The 16,495-nt window shown below is 41.9% G+C and overlaps 1 protein-coding gene across 6 annotated transcripts in view; it reads left to right on the plus strand.

Annotated features, from left to right (window-relative positions):
* Window positions 1-16,495, plus strand: part of BRSK2 (BR serine/threonine kinase 2) — a 310,234-nt gene that overhangs the window by 257,337 nt on the left and 36,402 nt on the right. For all 6 annotated transcript variants that reach the window (XM_033928274.1, XM_033928270.1, XM_033928269.1 and 3 more), the window contains 3 exons: window positions 2,782-2,842; window positions 8,130-8,337; window positions 13,411-13,459. In XM_033928274.1, coding sequence (XP_033784165.1) covers window positions 2,782-2,842; window positions 8,130-8,337; window positions 13,411-13,459 — 318 coding nt within the window. The remainder of the gene's footprint in view (window positions 1-2,781; window positions 2,843-8,129; window positions 8,338-13,410; window positions 13,460-16,495) is intronic.

The following is a 16,495-nucleotide window of genomic DNA, read 5'->3' on the forward strand; positions in this document are numbered from 1 at the left end:
TGACTAGTTGTTCCATGAAGCAGTCCCTCATAGCTTCTACGAATTCCGTTTCCCTGGCGCAGTTGGAGTGACCCGTACTCCAGTCTATCCCCGGGTAATTGAAGTCCCCCATCACTGTTACATTTCCAGTACTGCATTCCTGCTTCAGTTCCGCTTCTAAGTCTTGTCCAACTGCATCCGGCTTACCAGGTGGACGATAATACAGCCCCAGTTTTGGGGGCACCTTTGGTTCCCGGCAATTTGACCCATAGTGATTCCAGCCCCTCTGCCTTTGTCGCTGTATCCAACCTGACCGAGTAGATAGAGTCCTTTATGTATAGTGCTATGCCTCCCCCCTTCTTGTGGGTCCTGTCCCTCCTGTAGAGCTTGTACCCTGGCAGCGCCACATCCCATTGATTGTCCTCTGTCCACCAAGTTTCCGTAATTCCAATTACATCCAGGTCCTCCCCTTTGGCCATGACTTCCAGTTCACCCATCTTGGCCCTGAGGCTTCTTGCATTCGTGTATAAGCACTGTAGGTCCCGGCGTTTGTCACTCACCTCTGCTTTTACCTGGACCTCCTTCCCTTGAGTTTCGGGCTGTTCATCCGTTAACTGTGCCTCTGCTTTACCCTCATCCTTTACCCTCGCAAGTTTCTGCCTCCTCGTGTCCCCTCCACCCCCCTTCCCCGCTTTTCCTCGGAAATTTCCTGCCCCATTAAATACTTTTGCATATAATGAAAGCAGTGTATGCAAATCAAGTTTATGCATATTCATTGTGGATATACTGAAAATTTGACTGGCAAGGGGATACTCCAGGACTGAGTTGAGAAACACTGTATATAGTTCTCATAACCTAAGAAACCATGACATTTGTGTCTGAGAGTCTCCAATTCCAATGAGCTTTTGTACATTCTTTATATATACCAGTAGAGGAAAGTCCTACACAATCCAAAGCTGAGCACTATATGTAAGGAGACAATACCAGAGACCACCATTACTTATATAAAAGTCTATGAGATTGTTGACTAAGGATGATAAAGGGTTGTATTTTGACTACATATCTCTTTTAACTTTAATTGTTCAATAGTTGGTAACTTGCACCCTTTTTGAGGTTCTCATTCAGGAGCTGCTTATGACCTTCCATGTGTATACAGTAATAATGATATGAAATCTGTTCAGCACCCTCTGTGTATATCTAATATAATAAAACCCTAAGCCGTGTATGCGCACTCCCACCTGCGTTCTCCCGTTTTCCGTGCGCTGTAGGGCACCACAAGTAGGAGTGCGCATGCGGCTTAGCTGTGGCAGTGGCCAATTGACAGAGGCAGCAAACACGCCGCGACTCCCCCCTCCCGCACTCACTCACCCACCGTCAGAGAAACATCGCTATGGCTGACCGCATTGGACCGCAAGGAGGTCATTGGGAGTGCTGGCGGCAGATACGTGCACAGAATTGGCGCTCGGGGCAAGTAAAATGGGAGACGGGCCTTAAACCGTTGGCCTACCTGCTATCCACCTCGTGCAAACCTAAATCCAGGAAAAGCGGCACTACCAGTAGAAGTTTATTGTTAAGATTAAAGGTGCTGCGGCGGCTCCTCTCACGAGCCGCACCTGCGTTGGAGAAGGCCGCCACAGCACCTTTTATCTTAACAATAAACTTCTACTGGTAGTGCCGCTTTTCCTGGATTTAGGTTTGCACGAGGTGGATAGCAGGTAGGCCAACGGTTTAAGGCCCGTCTCCCATTTTACTCTTGATCTCCTTGACCACTGTGAGTGTGATGGTAGGCCACACCGCGGGAAGCAAAGGGGGGGGGTTGGGGGAAATGCTGCTGCACAGGGACCTGCTGCTCAGAGAAATGGACGCAGAAGGAAATACTGCTGCTGTTGCTGCACATGGAAGTGAGGTCGGGGGAGGGAAATGCTGCACAGGGAAATGAAGGGGGAGGGAATGTTACATATGGAGCAGGGAGAGAGACAGATAGAAATAAAGACAGACAGACAATGGGAGGGAGGGAGACAGAAAGAAAGAAAGGAAGAAAGACACAGGGGCAGGAAGTGGGACAGAAAGACAGACAGAGAAAGTGGGTCAGGGAGAGAGAAATACAGCAAGAGGTAGAGAGACAGAAAGCAAGAAAGACAGACAGACATCTATTCTAGCACCCGTTAATGTAACGGGCTTAAAGACTAGTCTATATATAAATAATATGCTTAGCCGGAGACTTGTCTCTGGGATGTGGTCTGAGTGGATTAAGCATGGCCATCGTGAGCCTCCTCTGTGCCATCAGACTCTGGGGATTTCAAAGCCATAGGCAACAGTTGTTCTACAGTATGGACAGCATAGCTCAACAGAGGCAGGGAGCCATTCGGCCCTAAGGGACAAAGTATGACAGACAGGCAGCTGATGGGGGTGGGTTGGGAAAGAATGCCGAGGCCTAGGGACAGGTGGAAAACACCTTCTGGTTAATTTCAGCAAGCATCGGCTAGTTATTTGTTTCTGTGGTCCTAAAAGTAGAAATGGTATACGGCCTACAGATGGGAAGCATAAGTGCTTTCTGTGCACACAGCTGAGATAAGAATGCTTCACTTCCATTCTTTTCTAGTCTTCAGTTTGATTCAGAGTAGGTTTTTCTGCATCCCACATTTGCCAAGAGGTGATCATGGATTTTAAATGGGGGAGAGGGGTTAGAGATTTTGAGGTATGTTGCTTTCCATCCTTGCTGTCCATTATTCATAGTTTGTTCTCATCTCAGGTTCTATGCAAACTTCTCAGGCCTGTATTTTCATTATTTTATCCACCCAGGTCCCGATCCATAAGCGGAGCTTCTTCAGGTCTGTCCACCAGCCCTCTCAGCAGTCCGCGGGTGAGTGATAATATATCCATATTCACATATCTAAACCACATTCAGTGCAGTAGTTTCAATCTTCCTGAGATGGGGCGGGAGGGGGGGCGGGTATCAGTTTCTCTTATTTTCACTCTTCAAAGTCCCTGCTCTCTCCATATCATCTTTATTTTCTCTCCATTTTCTGAGAGTACATTGCCCGAGGTGAGTAGGACTCCTTTATAGCAAATCCTCACATAAAGTGTTGCATTCATGTTTTTTCACTGAAATGTTAGCAGTTTGCTGTTGAAAACACCCAGACAGGTACTTCAGTGAAGGACTCCCTTCAAGGTGTTCTACATTATTGCAGCTGAGTTTCACTGCACACCAAGGAGCAAAGCCTGAAGCAGGGCAAAGATGAGAAAATCTGTCATGTGTCAGACAGGCTCTAATTCCACCAAAGGGGTCTGACAAAGTTCTGCCAGGTCTCTAACCTAGAAAGTTTTGTCACTAACCTAGAGCTCTTATGACCTTGCTTCCTTGTCTCTTTTGTGACTGGATTAGAGGGAGAGCCCTTTCCCCCACACTGCTCCTAACCCGATACCTTTTTTTTTTTTTTTTTTAAAGAAAATGACCACTTTCTGATAGTAAGGCATGGGAATCAAATGTGAATGATGTTGAGGCCCTGTAAGTTTAAAGAAAACAAGCACTATAATATAGAATGTGGAGTCTGTCTTCTCTGGTTATTGGGAAACATGTCTCCTGGAAAATACTGCAGTCCCAAATCCTCTGTATCTTGGTGCCTCCTTTTTGAAGAATCTAGCCTCCCATTCAAGGGGTCGTTCTCTCTCTAAAAAAATAATAATAAGCAGCATGGGGCTTGGAGGAGCACCTGTCAGCCATTTTGTGATTAATATTACTGCATCTTGGCATTTGTGTTTGCTCCAAAGCAGCTGCTGGAGCTGGCCCTATTGCAAGGCACGGACTATTTTCCACAGAGCATCATCCCATCGTGTATTAGGAGCTAGTAAGTAGCCCTGCACTGGAAGTTGACACATCCACCTGTATTTTAAAATCAACTTGTGCTCTAGCTTAACAAAATCTGGCAGGTGCTCCCTGGGCCCTATTCCATTATCTTTTTAAAAGAAAAGGGGAGTCAGACACTTAAGATTTACTTTGAATATGTCAATAGAGCTGAACATTTTAAGGCCTCAGCAGGCTCCAGCTATGAGTTATCCAACACATCAGCAGCAGGATTCTTTGAATGCTTATTTATTATTAAGCTGGTGTTTCATGAACTAAGTACTTAAAAGAATTATACATTTACCAATATTTGTAGCATGCCAGTATGATGGTTTAATCCCATAAAAAGACTCACTTGAATCCAGTCTGGTGCAGAAGTTCCATATGCAGCATAGTTTGATCTTACAGATGCCCTGAATATTAAGGAATCAGACTGTTCTTGTGACATCACAAGCACAGGACATCACCCATCTCTGCTTAGAAGACCTCTAAAGAGGTTTTTAAAATAATTTTTCAGAGGTGGGGTTAGTGTGACCTTACAGCAATGAGATCTGTTCTCAGGTAACTGGCAATGCTGGCTGCTTATGACCTTGCTTAAGGAAATGTGGTCTAACAGGCTTGAAAGGTGTGCTGCAAAAACAAAACTTCTTATGAATATATCTCTTTTTCCTATGAAAAATAAAAAAAGATATATTGAAGGGGAATCTCGGCCACCATTTTCTTCAAAGTTGGATGGAGCCTGCCGTGAAGCACTTCAGAGGTTCAGCTTGCTATGTGACTAATTATTTTGACTGGGTGACATAGTAGAGCAGGGTGTTTTCAGCAAAAGGTATGGAAACTTGGCTGAAACTCAGGCCCTTGTGCAACTCAGAGTAGAGATCCTCTACACTCCATGACAGCATTAGATTGATGTTTTAGAAGGATTAGGAGTGAATTCTGTTTTAAGGTCACATACTATATAAAATCCTTGCTATTTGTTGTCATAGAAACTGCTAAAGAATATGAAATGATGAAAAAAAAATTTTCTTCCGTTGTATGTATCTTATGAATTTGGGGTGTCTACTAAATTCCGAGATTCTTTGGAGAGAGACTGAGTACATGCACTTTGCACCTGCTTTCTGCTTTGTGTGTTGCGTGTGTGGCGATGTGCGCATACCTGCACGCTCCTAGGACACCAGCATGATCTTGCTCATCTGTTCACGGACATGCCCCCCCCCCCCCCTTTGCTTGTGCTTTACTCAGAGCCATGTGCATTGACCTGTGCAGGATAGCAATAGGACAGCAAGACTTAGAAAGTCATTTAACATTGCCCCGCTGGCTTCTGCTGTAAATGGGGATTAGAAAATAGATCAAACTGTTCATAAATTCTAAAGGTATGTAGCAATATCCAGCTATTTACAATCCTAGCCAATCAGGTCTATGATAACCTCCAGTCACTATGGGCCAGATATTCAACACTGTTAATTAGCATTTGACTGGCTAACTGTTAATATTCAGTGGGAAATGGATGGCTATCTTCACTGAATATTACATAAGAGCATAAGAATTGCCACTGTTGGATCAGACCAGTGGTCCATCGTGCCCAGCAGTCCGCTCATGTGATGGCCCTTAGGTCAAAGACCAGCGCCCTAACTGAGACTGCCCTTACCTGCGTACATTCTGGTTCAGCAGGAACTTGTCTAACCTTGTCTTGATTCCCTGGAGGGTGTTTTCCCCCATAACAGCCTCCGGAAGAGCGTTCCAGTTTTCTACCACTCTTTGGGTGAAGAAGAACTTCCTTACGTTTGTACGGAATCTATTCCCTTTTAACTTTAGAGAGTGTCTTCTCGTTCTCCCTACCTTGGAGAGGATGAACAGCCTGTCTTTATCTACTAAGTCTATTCCCTTCATTATCTTGAATGTTTCGATCATGTCCCCTCTCAATCTCCTCTTTTCAAGGGAGAAGAGGCCCAGTTTCTCTAATCTCTCACAGTACGGCAACTCCTCCATCCCCTTAACCATTTTAGTCGCTCTTCTCTGGACCCTTTCGAGTAGTACCGTGTTCTTCCTCCTGTACCAGTGCTGGACGAAGTACTCCAAGTGAGGACGCACCATGGCTCAGTACAGCGGCATGATAACCTTCTCCGATCTGTTCGTGTTGCACAGCACCTGCCTCCTTAGCAACCAGAGTGCCCAAGTACCTTTTTTTAAATCTGTAAGCCTCAAAAATTGATGCTAACAAGTCGCTAGGACTAGAACACGAGTCGATAGCACCTAACAAGTCACCTGGCCCCCGCATCCACTCTCAGGATCAATAATTAGCCTATTCCACTTACAAACACAATTTTCTTTCAGCTCACAGTTGTATTTTGGGATGCTTTTCAGATTATCTCGCTTTGTGGTTTCATCCGATTGATATGTTCTCACTTAATTTTAATCAAACTCCTGTCAGCGTTTCTCCACAGTGTGTGTTTTATTTTATTTTATTCATTTCATAGTGCTTCACCACCTCAGTTCATCTTATTTTATTTTATATTATTACATCCCACTTAGTTCACTTTATGTTCAATATACTTATATTTTATCTTGCTTACTTTAATACAATATCACCTGTTGATACTCATAATCCTGTCTTTGTACATACATTTCATTCTCACCTTAACCACTCATTATGTCTCGCCTTTCCATTATCATCATTATCACCCATAATTTACCTGCACACTTATGTTGCCAAATATCTCCATAGGTCCCTCGAAGAAGGTTGTCATTTCTGAAATACGGCCCATGCCAGATCACCACATATCTTTACTGTGATATATACTGATCTGCATCATTTTATTGTAAAGACTGTTAATCAACTTATAATCAATATATAGTTGCCCCCATAGAAACATGGAACACAAGAGCAGATCAATACGGTAAAGCCCATCGAGTTTGCCCATGCACACCTCCTGATCAGCTATAAAATCCCTTCCTCGCCCTCAGAAATCTCACCTGATGCCCGCAACTAATATCTAGGTCAAAACAAAGAATCGAAATCAAAGAAGGGCTCTTCCTTGTCTCTGACTCGTCATGATATTTGGGAAAATCATTATGCTTCTTTGGTTGCTGAATTTTTTATGAAGGCTATTTTTTTAGAGGGGGTGGTTTTAGGGGGTTCTTCTAGTGCAGAGGTGGGCAACCTCAGTCCCACTCGGGTTTTCAAGATATCTCCAGTAATTATGCATGAGACCTATTTGCAGTGCACGCAAATAAATCTCATGTATATTCATTGGGGAAATCTTGAAGACCCAACTCTGTGCAGCCATTGATGACCCAGGATACCCACCCCTAGTCTTGTGATAACTCATTTAGGAGATTATAATAGAATTAAGAAATAAGAGGTCCCATCTTCCTAGAGTAGCATGTGTGTTCTCTGCAAGTGTAGATGTGCTTCCTCCTCATCAGGCCTTGCTTCCAGCAACTGCTACCGAGAAGTCTCGATTTCTCTTTCATTTTAATTTGCTTTGTTTGATTATTGCTTTTTTTTTGTTTTGTTTTCTATAGTTGTAGTTTTGTGTCACTGATACCCATTTGTTTAATGAGATCCAGAGCTTGTTACATATGCCCAGGTTACGCTGTTGATGCTCTTGTTGCTCTGTTTGCTGCTGCTGATGAAACACACTGTGCTCCTGGCTAATTGCATGTCTTCTCTTGTTGTTGTTCTGTTTTTCTTTCTTTGCAAACCCCCGTTCCCACCCACCCTCATTGTTTGTGTGTACTTGTTCAATATTGATGCATCTTTGTCACCTAAATCGATATGGTTTCAAATTTCCCTCCTGCATTGGCCTGTGTTGTGTCTGAGAAACCCCCTAACCCTTACTCTTAATGTGCATGAACTCTCTCTCTCTCTCTTTCTGCATCTGTCTTGTAGCCTATTAGAAAGTTTTTCATTCCCCCTCAGAGCACCAACCTTCCTTTCTCCCCCTGCCCCCAAGTTACCCTGGATCCAGATGCTTGTAGGAATGTATCCAGGCCTGATCACACACTCCAGCCTAAGCCAGGCCAGCAACCTAACCCCAAGACGCAGACACTGCCATCCAAGACAAAACTGTCTGAGAAACCACTGCAATCAACCAAATCCAATCCACTGCCAACCAGCAACAACAGTGCATCCCCTTCCCGGCACTTTCCTGTTCAGAATGCCCAGGGACGTTCATCTGCCAATTCCACCTTTAACCCACAGCTGGCTGTTCCTTCCTTGCAAGTCACTACTATGTCTACTACTCCTGCTAGATTGCTCCCTTCTATTACTGAACCAAACACCAAATCTATCCCCATCATACAGGTTACCCCTCACCCCTCTCCAAGGGGAAGCCCCCTCCCTACCCCTAAGGGGACACCTGTCCATACGCCCAAGGAGAGCCCAGCAGGAACACCCAATCCAACACCGCCTTCCAGCCCCAGCATTGGAGGGATGCCCTGGAGGACACGCCTCAATTCAATCAAGAACAGCTTCCTGGGATCACCTCGGTTCCACCGCCGGAAATTACAAGGTGAGTCTGTACATGCCATATTCCTGTGTCTTACATGCATGATGGCTCTGTACCTGTTAGTTAGTTGGTTTAATTAATTAGTTATTTTTTTACTATTTATAATCCTCACTGTAGAGCAGGATCACAAACTTATCAGGTTAACACTAATGAATATGGATATGAGAAATTTGCATACCTGCTAACTCCACTGTATTTAAAACTCTTGCATATTCATTAGGGCTCTTGAGCTAGTTTGATGTCTAGAACTGACAGCTAAACTTTAATGCAAAAAGACAGGGTTGTGTATTCAGGTTGGGCATAATTTCTGTGCATGAAAATATAGTTGTTTCTGAGGATGATCATATGCGATGGTCTGAGGTGCCAAACGTACATAAGGAAAAAAATGATCGGCAGGAAAAAGGTAGCAATAGTCCCTCCATGTAAGTCTCAGGTGAGACGTCATTTCAAATGCATCAAAAGGATATCAACTGGATTGATCTAATGAAATGATCATTGGTCTTCATCCTAAAGCATATAGGGACAGATTTAAAAGTCTAAATATGTGGATGCCTGGAGGAAGAATGAGATGAGATACAAAATATGATTTTACAGGAGGAAAATCTTCAGAACAGCCAGGTGAAAAACTTGGTGCTGTGTAATCACAGCCATAAGACATACCGATATTGGTACCGATGAACAGTATAGACCAATCAATTCCACTGGACATTTTTGTGCCAACACAGGATTTCATCTGGTGGTTCTGAGGCTTTTCCTCCTGTAATTACGCTTGCTTAAAGTTCAGAAAGACTGTGAGATGTGTGGAATAGCCAGATAGTGGAGATAAAAGCAGTATCTGAATTCAAAGACGCTTGAGCCAAATGCAGATGATCTCTAAGGGAAGGTAGAGATTGTGAAACTGAGCAGTTGGTGTGGAGGGGGAGACTTGAAAAGCTGTACATTATATAGTCTTTAACTGTCATCATTATTGTGTCTGTTTCTGTATAGATTACATTACATTAGTGATTTCTATTCCGCCGTTACCTTGCGGATATTTTCAGATGTCTCTGTACCATTTTCCCTATTCCACCTTTTCTCCAGGATAGGCTTTTTTTTTAAATTTGTCCTTATATGCTTTGTGACAATGAGTTGATTATTTTCATAGCAGGCCTCTAGACAGACTAGACTTCATCCAGTTTATATACTGCTCTTTTGATGCATGAACAATATTTCACCTCTGATAACTCTACTGCTCCCTTGGGATTTTGCATGAGCCTGCATTTTTTAGTATTATATATTAACTACCAAACTAAGGCCCCCTTTTACAAAGCTGTGGTAGAAATTTCTACTGCAGGCCAGCGAGGTCAATGCTCCGACGCTCATAGGAATTCTACCTCTACCGCAGTTTTGTAAAAGCCAGTGTAAACCATTTCTAAACCACCTCATCTTTATGTACATCATTCAGGATGTCTACTTTGATATCATCTGCAAAAATGCAAGCTTTTCCCAATATCGCATTGAAATGTATTCATATATTAGGATTTATTTACTGCCTGTTTGACTGAATTCATTCAAGGTGGTGTTCAGCAAAAATAAGTCAAACAAAAGCAATATTCAAATAGTACAAATGTTCAAATTACAATACAAAATATGGCATAGTATGCTACATTTGAATGTCTTTTTTATTTATAATTTTTATTGATTTTATATAATAACTTATAGAAAGTGCAAGAAAATATCATAATGAAATCAAACAAACAGCACTTTCATACTACATCAAATTCGTAAAACAACCCAAACTTCCTCCCACCCAACCCCCCTTACTCCTTCCTGGATGTGTATAAAGAAAATGAATAATACAATAAATAATCTGAATAAAATAAAAGAAACCATCATATACCATCATGGTCTTTAGCAAACATATCCAATGGGCTCCAGATGTCATTAAATGCCCGGAACTGACCATTTTGCTCCGCTAACATTCGTTCATACCGATAATACAAACAGAGTGACTCCCACCAGAATGTGAAGTTTAGACGATCCCAATTTTTCCAGTTTCTTGTGCAACCCAACTCCAGACATTACCAAGAGAAGCTTATCTTTGTGAATATCAAGTGGACTCTCAGGCATAATTGAAGTTCCAAATAAAATGGTCCCATATGATAATGGAATAGGAACACCAAGAATTGAAGTAATTTTGCCTCATATGGATTTCCAAAAGGCCTTAATTAACGGGCAATGAAATAAATGATCTAATGTGCCTGGCTCAAGCTGACAATCAATCGGCAAAAATATGAGGGGAGGGGAACACCTCTGCTCATATATTAAAGAAAGAGGAAAAGAATATTAAAGATAAAAAATAATAATGAAGAATGAAAGTGGAAATGAAAAGTGTGAGAATGAAAAACAAGAAACTGTGAAAATAAAACCTATAAAGGAAAAAACTTTAGAGACTTCAGTATTGGGGAACTGTGCTAGAATGAGAAGTTTTATAACAGTATCTCCCGGGCAGAGCAATTTGTGATAGCTATTAAAGCTCAAATGGTTTCGCCTGATACATCATATTGTCTCTTAAGTGGTCAAAACGTGCTTCAAATGAAGTTAGAGGCTTATTTTGGGCATTTGGGACTTGGGTAATGTTTTGGTTGATAATGTGTTTTAAGGTTAGACATCGTGGTGGTCTGGACGATTAAACTGCTGAATGTAGAGGTAGGCCATTCTCAAAAAAAAACCCTAATTTTGGATGGATTTTTTGAGAATGGACATTTTAACTGCTGCTACTTTCAGCGTTTAGGGGCTTAGGCCAAAAGGGAACTTAGATGTTTTTTTTTATTATGCCCCTCAATGTGTTTTGGCTCAATTGTATGGAAGCAGGGCCCCTTTCTACAGATAATATAATAAAATTATGACTTCATGCAGAACATAGGAAAAGCAAAGGAGAAAAAAAAGACCTCACTTGATCTTCATGGGTCAAAAAATCTCCACTGTAAACAGTTCTCAGACATTTCCCATTTTCTTGAAAATACACAGTTCTCAAAACATTTCCCAGTTTCTTTAAATACTTGTCATTTCAAAACAATGTCCTTATTGATTCAATATCAACTAGTAAGCCAAAAGTTCTCTAATTGATGTCAAGACCACCATTTCCAAATACAAAAGATTTCAAATATCAGCAGTGATTACCATGCTAATTAACGTAGAACTTGAACTTAGCTGCACTTTTGGGTCCCCAGGGCTCCACTTCTTTCACAGCTGCCATCCGCTTTCACTACCGGTCCACTGCACTGCCGATTCACTGGGACTGCATATCTATACTTCATGTAGCCACTGCTCATAATCCCCGACAGGGAAATCCCTGTTTCACTGAACTGGCTGCGTCCAGGGGTTTGTTTCCATATTCAGTACACCACTGAGCCTCTACTCACTGCGATATAAAGTTTCAAAATGGCGCCAAGGAGCAGAAGATAGAGACAATCCCTTTTAGCCAAACGCCCCTCCCACTGTCCAGACGGAATCAGCTTGGCTAGTGGCTTGAGGTAGACATTGAACATGTGCAGAATAGGTGATGATATTGATCCTCATGGTACTTTATGGAGGGTTATGAGGTGTGCTAAACAATATGAACTGTTGTCTGTCTGATAGGTAGGATCTGAACCAAGCAACTACTATTCCATTGATACCCGTTTCTGCCATAAGAACATGCCTTACTGGGTCAGACCAAAGGTTCATCAAGCCTAGTAACCCGTTGTCATGGTGGCCAACCCAGGTCACTAGTACCTGGCCAAAACCCCAAAAGTTCCATGCTACCAATCCAGGGCAAGCAGTGGCTTCCCCCTTTTCTGTCTCAATAACAGCCTATGGACTGTTCTTCCAGGAAATTGTCCAAACCTTTCTTAAAACCAGCTTCGCAATCCGCTCTTACCACAACCTCTGGCAATGCATTCCAGAGCGTAACTATTCTCTGAGTGAAAAATTATTCTAATCCAATCCAGTATCTCTGAGTCAGACTATGCCTAAATATGTTCAAGGCGACTCTGTACAATACAATGAATTACAGATAATGTATGTGCTACATTATATTATTGCAGTTCAAGGAGGGCCGAATTATGAACGGAGTAATGGGAAAGGGAGGATTGAGGTGAGGTAGGAGTCCATGGCCCTGGCACAGCTATAAGTGAAACACCAGCTAGCTCACGTTGGCAAAAGTGGACCGGCAAAGACAGCAGGAGATTTATCATACCTGCAGCATATCATAGACCCTGCCTAAGCGAAGTTCTATAATTTGCTTTGTTTTTTTAAAAAGAGGCTGTATTCAGCACTTTTATATGAACATTATAAGTGTTTATATGTCAGCATTGAATTATTCCAATTAGGCAGGAGAGGGTGTGGTGCCGATGAAGTTTCTTCCCTTTCCAGTGCGGTAGTCCAGTTAACCCACAACGCACGGGGATCTGTGGCCCCTGCCCCTTTAAAATCAAATTAAGTAAAGTATATATTTGAGACAATTTCTGAGGGAAGAGCTTTCACCGCTGTCTCTTTAGAAAAATTACATAAAGAACCTTTGGGGAGAGGTATTTTGGTGGAATTAGAATTTATTCTCTCTTATGCTTTTTTTTTATCCTTTGAAGAGAAGGTCTTACTTTTGTATACTAGGGCGAGAGAGAGTGAGTAAATCACTTTCCTGATCTTTCATTACAAGGGCATAGTCTAGTGGTTAGAGCAGTGACTTCAGACAGACCCAGGGAAGTCAGGGTTCAGATCTCACATGTGCTCTTGAGAATGTCGGTTACCATGTGGCTCCAGAAAAAGGAGCATGGATTAAGACATCCAGGTTTTACTTCCATTGAAAGCAATGGAAGTAAAACCTGGATGTCTCAGTCTGTCCTCATTTTTCTGGAGTCATGACCTTCCTTTGTCTCGGGAACAGACTTAGATTGAGTGAAAGAAATATCTATTCTTCTCAACTGTAACTCCTCTTGAGCTACTATTGAGCTAAATCCCAAAATAGTTTTGTCGCATCATTTGTTGAACAGTGACGGGGAACATTAGGTTGAACATTTTCCATTTGTTTCTTTCTTCTGTCCCCTGTGAATACAGTACCTACGCCAGAGGAGATGTCTAACCTGACACCAGAATCTTCACCAGAGTAAGTAGTTCCCACCAGATCTACTTAATATGCATATAAAGTATTATAATACTTTCTTGGATACATAGAAAAAAAAGTATCATAAACCATTAGAGCTGTATTTTGTACTGCCATATCTATCTTGGGGCTCCCAATTAAAGCTCTTAGATGAATACTATCACCTATAGGACCACAGCCCTATAACTTCTGAGTCCCCAGGTAAATCAAATTGAGCGCCAGGCTCCAAGGGTCTCACACTGACTAGTTCTCAGAAAATGAAGAAAAAGTGTTTATTCTGCAACATAGAAAATTCTGTTTAGTATGTCTCTTTACAGTAAACTTCAGGACATGATGTGTTCCCTGTAAAATTGCAGAGGTCATCTTTGGGTGCTTTACTTTTCTATATCTATGTATGTGTCTAGGTCTTTACGATGTACGATAGCTATGCCTCCTCCTCTTCGGCCTAAACGATGGAGATAATGGTAGGAAAAATCAGGTGGACATATAAAATTTAAGTAGGCTTCTTTCCCTCAGAGAGCCATGTCTCAGTAATACAAAGTAAATCAAGGTTATTATTAGTGATTACATCATTTAGTAGGTGATACTTAGTTTTTATCGACCTTGAATTAATTAGTTCAAAATTAAGAGTAATAGTTTGAAATGTACTAGGAAGGATTGAGTTTATTTCTACATTTTGAATCTGGATGAGGTTTGATAAAAACGAACCAGGCTGACCAGATTGTTTAAAGGCGACCGGGCGTCTTCTTTAAACATTTTAGTCTTTCCTCATACGAGAGGAGTTCCATCCCCTTTACCATCTCGCTCGCTCTTCTTTGAACCTTTTCTAGCGCCACTATATCTTTCTTGACATAAGGAGACCAGAATTGAACGCAATCTTAGGGGTCCTTTTACAAAGGTGCGCTAAGCGTTTTAGTGTGCGCTAAATGCTAACGCATGCATGTTAGTCTATGGACGTGTTAGCGTTTAGCGCATGCGTAGATTTAGCACGCACTAAAATGCTTAGCACGCCTTTGTAAAAGGACCCCTTAGTCTTGTTGACCATCCCTTTTTGAATAATTCCTAGCATCCTGCTTTCTTTAACTGTGAGTCAGGTTATTCTTCCCAATGTGCATCACTTTGCATTTGTCCACATGAAATTTCATCTGCCAGGATTAATCTCTAGTCTATAGAGAAAATGGAGATCAGTCTTTGTGCTCCGTTTTTACCCCCTTAAAACTGAGTCTTTCTGTCTCCCATTCTTCTACCTCTCAGAACCTCACTTTTCATTTGAGCTCTATTTTTCTATTGTCAAACCTTGTAATTAAGAATTGTTAATATGCAAATTATTATTTAGATACTATATTTGTATAAGATGGTTGCTTCATGTGAAGTCCTTGCAAAGTTTTCTCTCCCCCCCCCCATCTTTGCCTAGCTTTTCTTTGACCTTGCTTTAATTTTCTCTCTAAATCTTTTCCCCTCTTTTTCTTGATCTCCCTGTTAAAATGGAATAAGTGCAGGATGGGCTGAGGAGAGGGGGGTAGAGAAAAAAAGACTTTTCTAGCTTTCGTTTTGGCATTAGAAGGTTCCTGGGGTTTTAAGATTCTCAGATTTAAGAGCTTAATTGGGTTGTGCCCCATGGTAAACTTAAAAATAACCATAAAAAATAATTGACTATTTTATTGAAGATTAGTTTATTCCCTTCATAATCTATTTTCTTCATTCCAACTGAACTATCTGTCTGATTTTTTAGTTTTTTTTCCATTTTTTCTACAGATAAATATATATATATATATATTTTTTTTTTTTTTGTTCTCTCCTGTTTTGGTAGCAGATAAATTTGGGCATGTGTTATTACATTGCCAGGGGAGTGTTCTTGTATCTTTGCTCCTTGCTTACTGTTTCTGGAGATGTGATATGTAGGGCACAGGACGTCATTCGTCTTCCACCTCCCACCATCTCTTGTTCCTTTGTTTTATTTGGATACGCTCTCTTCATCCACCAGTCACAGATCCTCTGCTTTCAGCCGCAGCAGCTTCTCAGCCACCTCTGTTTCCCATTTGTATGTTAGACCCCTCCCGAGCTACAGAGGGAGGATCCTAAAGCCCTGATTGGCTCAGATGCCTTAGGCATGAGAGAGATTTGCATATAATGGAAGTGACAGGTATGCAAATCTCTCTCATGCATATTCATTAGGGATATCCTGAAAACCCGAGTGGCTGGTGGTCCCTCAGGACAGGGTTGGGAACCACTGCTCTAGGTAAATGAATGTAAGAGACTGGTGTAGGACCATTTCCCCTAGTGCAGGAAGGTTGTTTCCTCTGGGCATTCGTTCTTTATTTCTTCCTTTCCTCTTCTGTCACTAGACTCTCTTACCTAGATTCTTAAATACCTGCATAATAACCTGCACACACCTCTGTAGCAGAATCGTAAAAATGCAGCTTGCATCAGGGAGAAGCTGCTTATTAACATTAGGAGCAGATGTAGAATGGGCCAGTCTCGGTTGCCTCAGCTATGATATACACTGGTTTATATGACACACATTTATCAGCAAGCCATTTCTTTTGGCAGCACTACCCTGCAACTCCTTTAATGATGCAGTAAATGGCGCCTGGAACCTTCTTCACTTAACGACTCCCTGTGCTCAGCACTCACTGGCTGGTACCATGCACAAGCTGATTAATATTTTAGGGAGTTTGTTTTCCAACTGGGGGCAGAAATGAATTCCAGAGTCATATGCATCCTCTCTCATTTTTTCTGCTTCAGAAATGAGATGGTTAGAAGGGAAGACTGACTAGTGGTCTTGATTAAATAATGACCCTATATTGGATAGTATTTTAACCATTTGTGACTGAGCTGCTCTTCCTTAGGCCAGATTAATCTTCTAATTACAGATTATATCCCAAGCCTTGCTTATCCTCCCCAGTCTCTTCAGGTCAGGAAGTGATGCTAGAAGAGCCTTTAGCATTGTTCAGTTAGAGATCCAGAGACTGAGAAGGGGACACTCCATGAGACAAAGGAGATCCAGAGACTGAGGAAGAGTGGGATGTAGAGGATAAG

Source organism: Geotrypetes seraphini, chromosome 19 (assembly GCF_902459505.1).
Source record: "Geotrypetes seraphini chromosome 19, aGeoSer1.1, whole genome shotgun sequence".
Classification (NCBI taxonomy): Eukaryota; Metazoa; Chordata; class Amphibia; order Gymnophiona; family Dermophiidae; genus Geotrypetes; species Geotrypetes seraphini.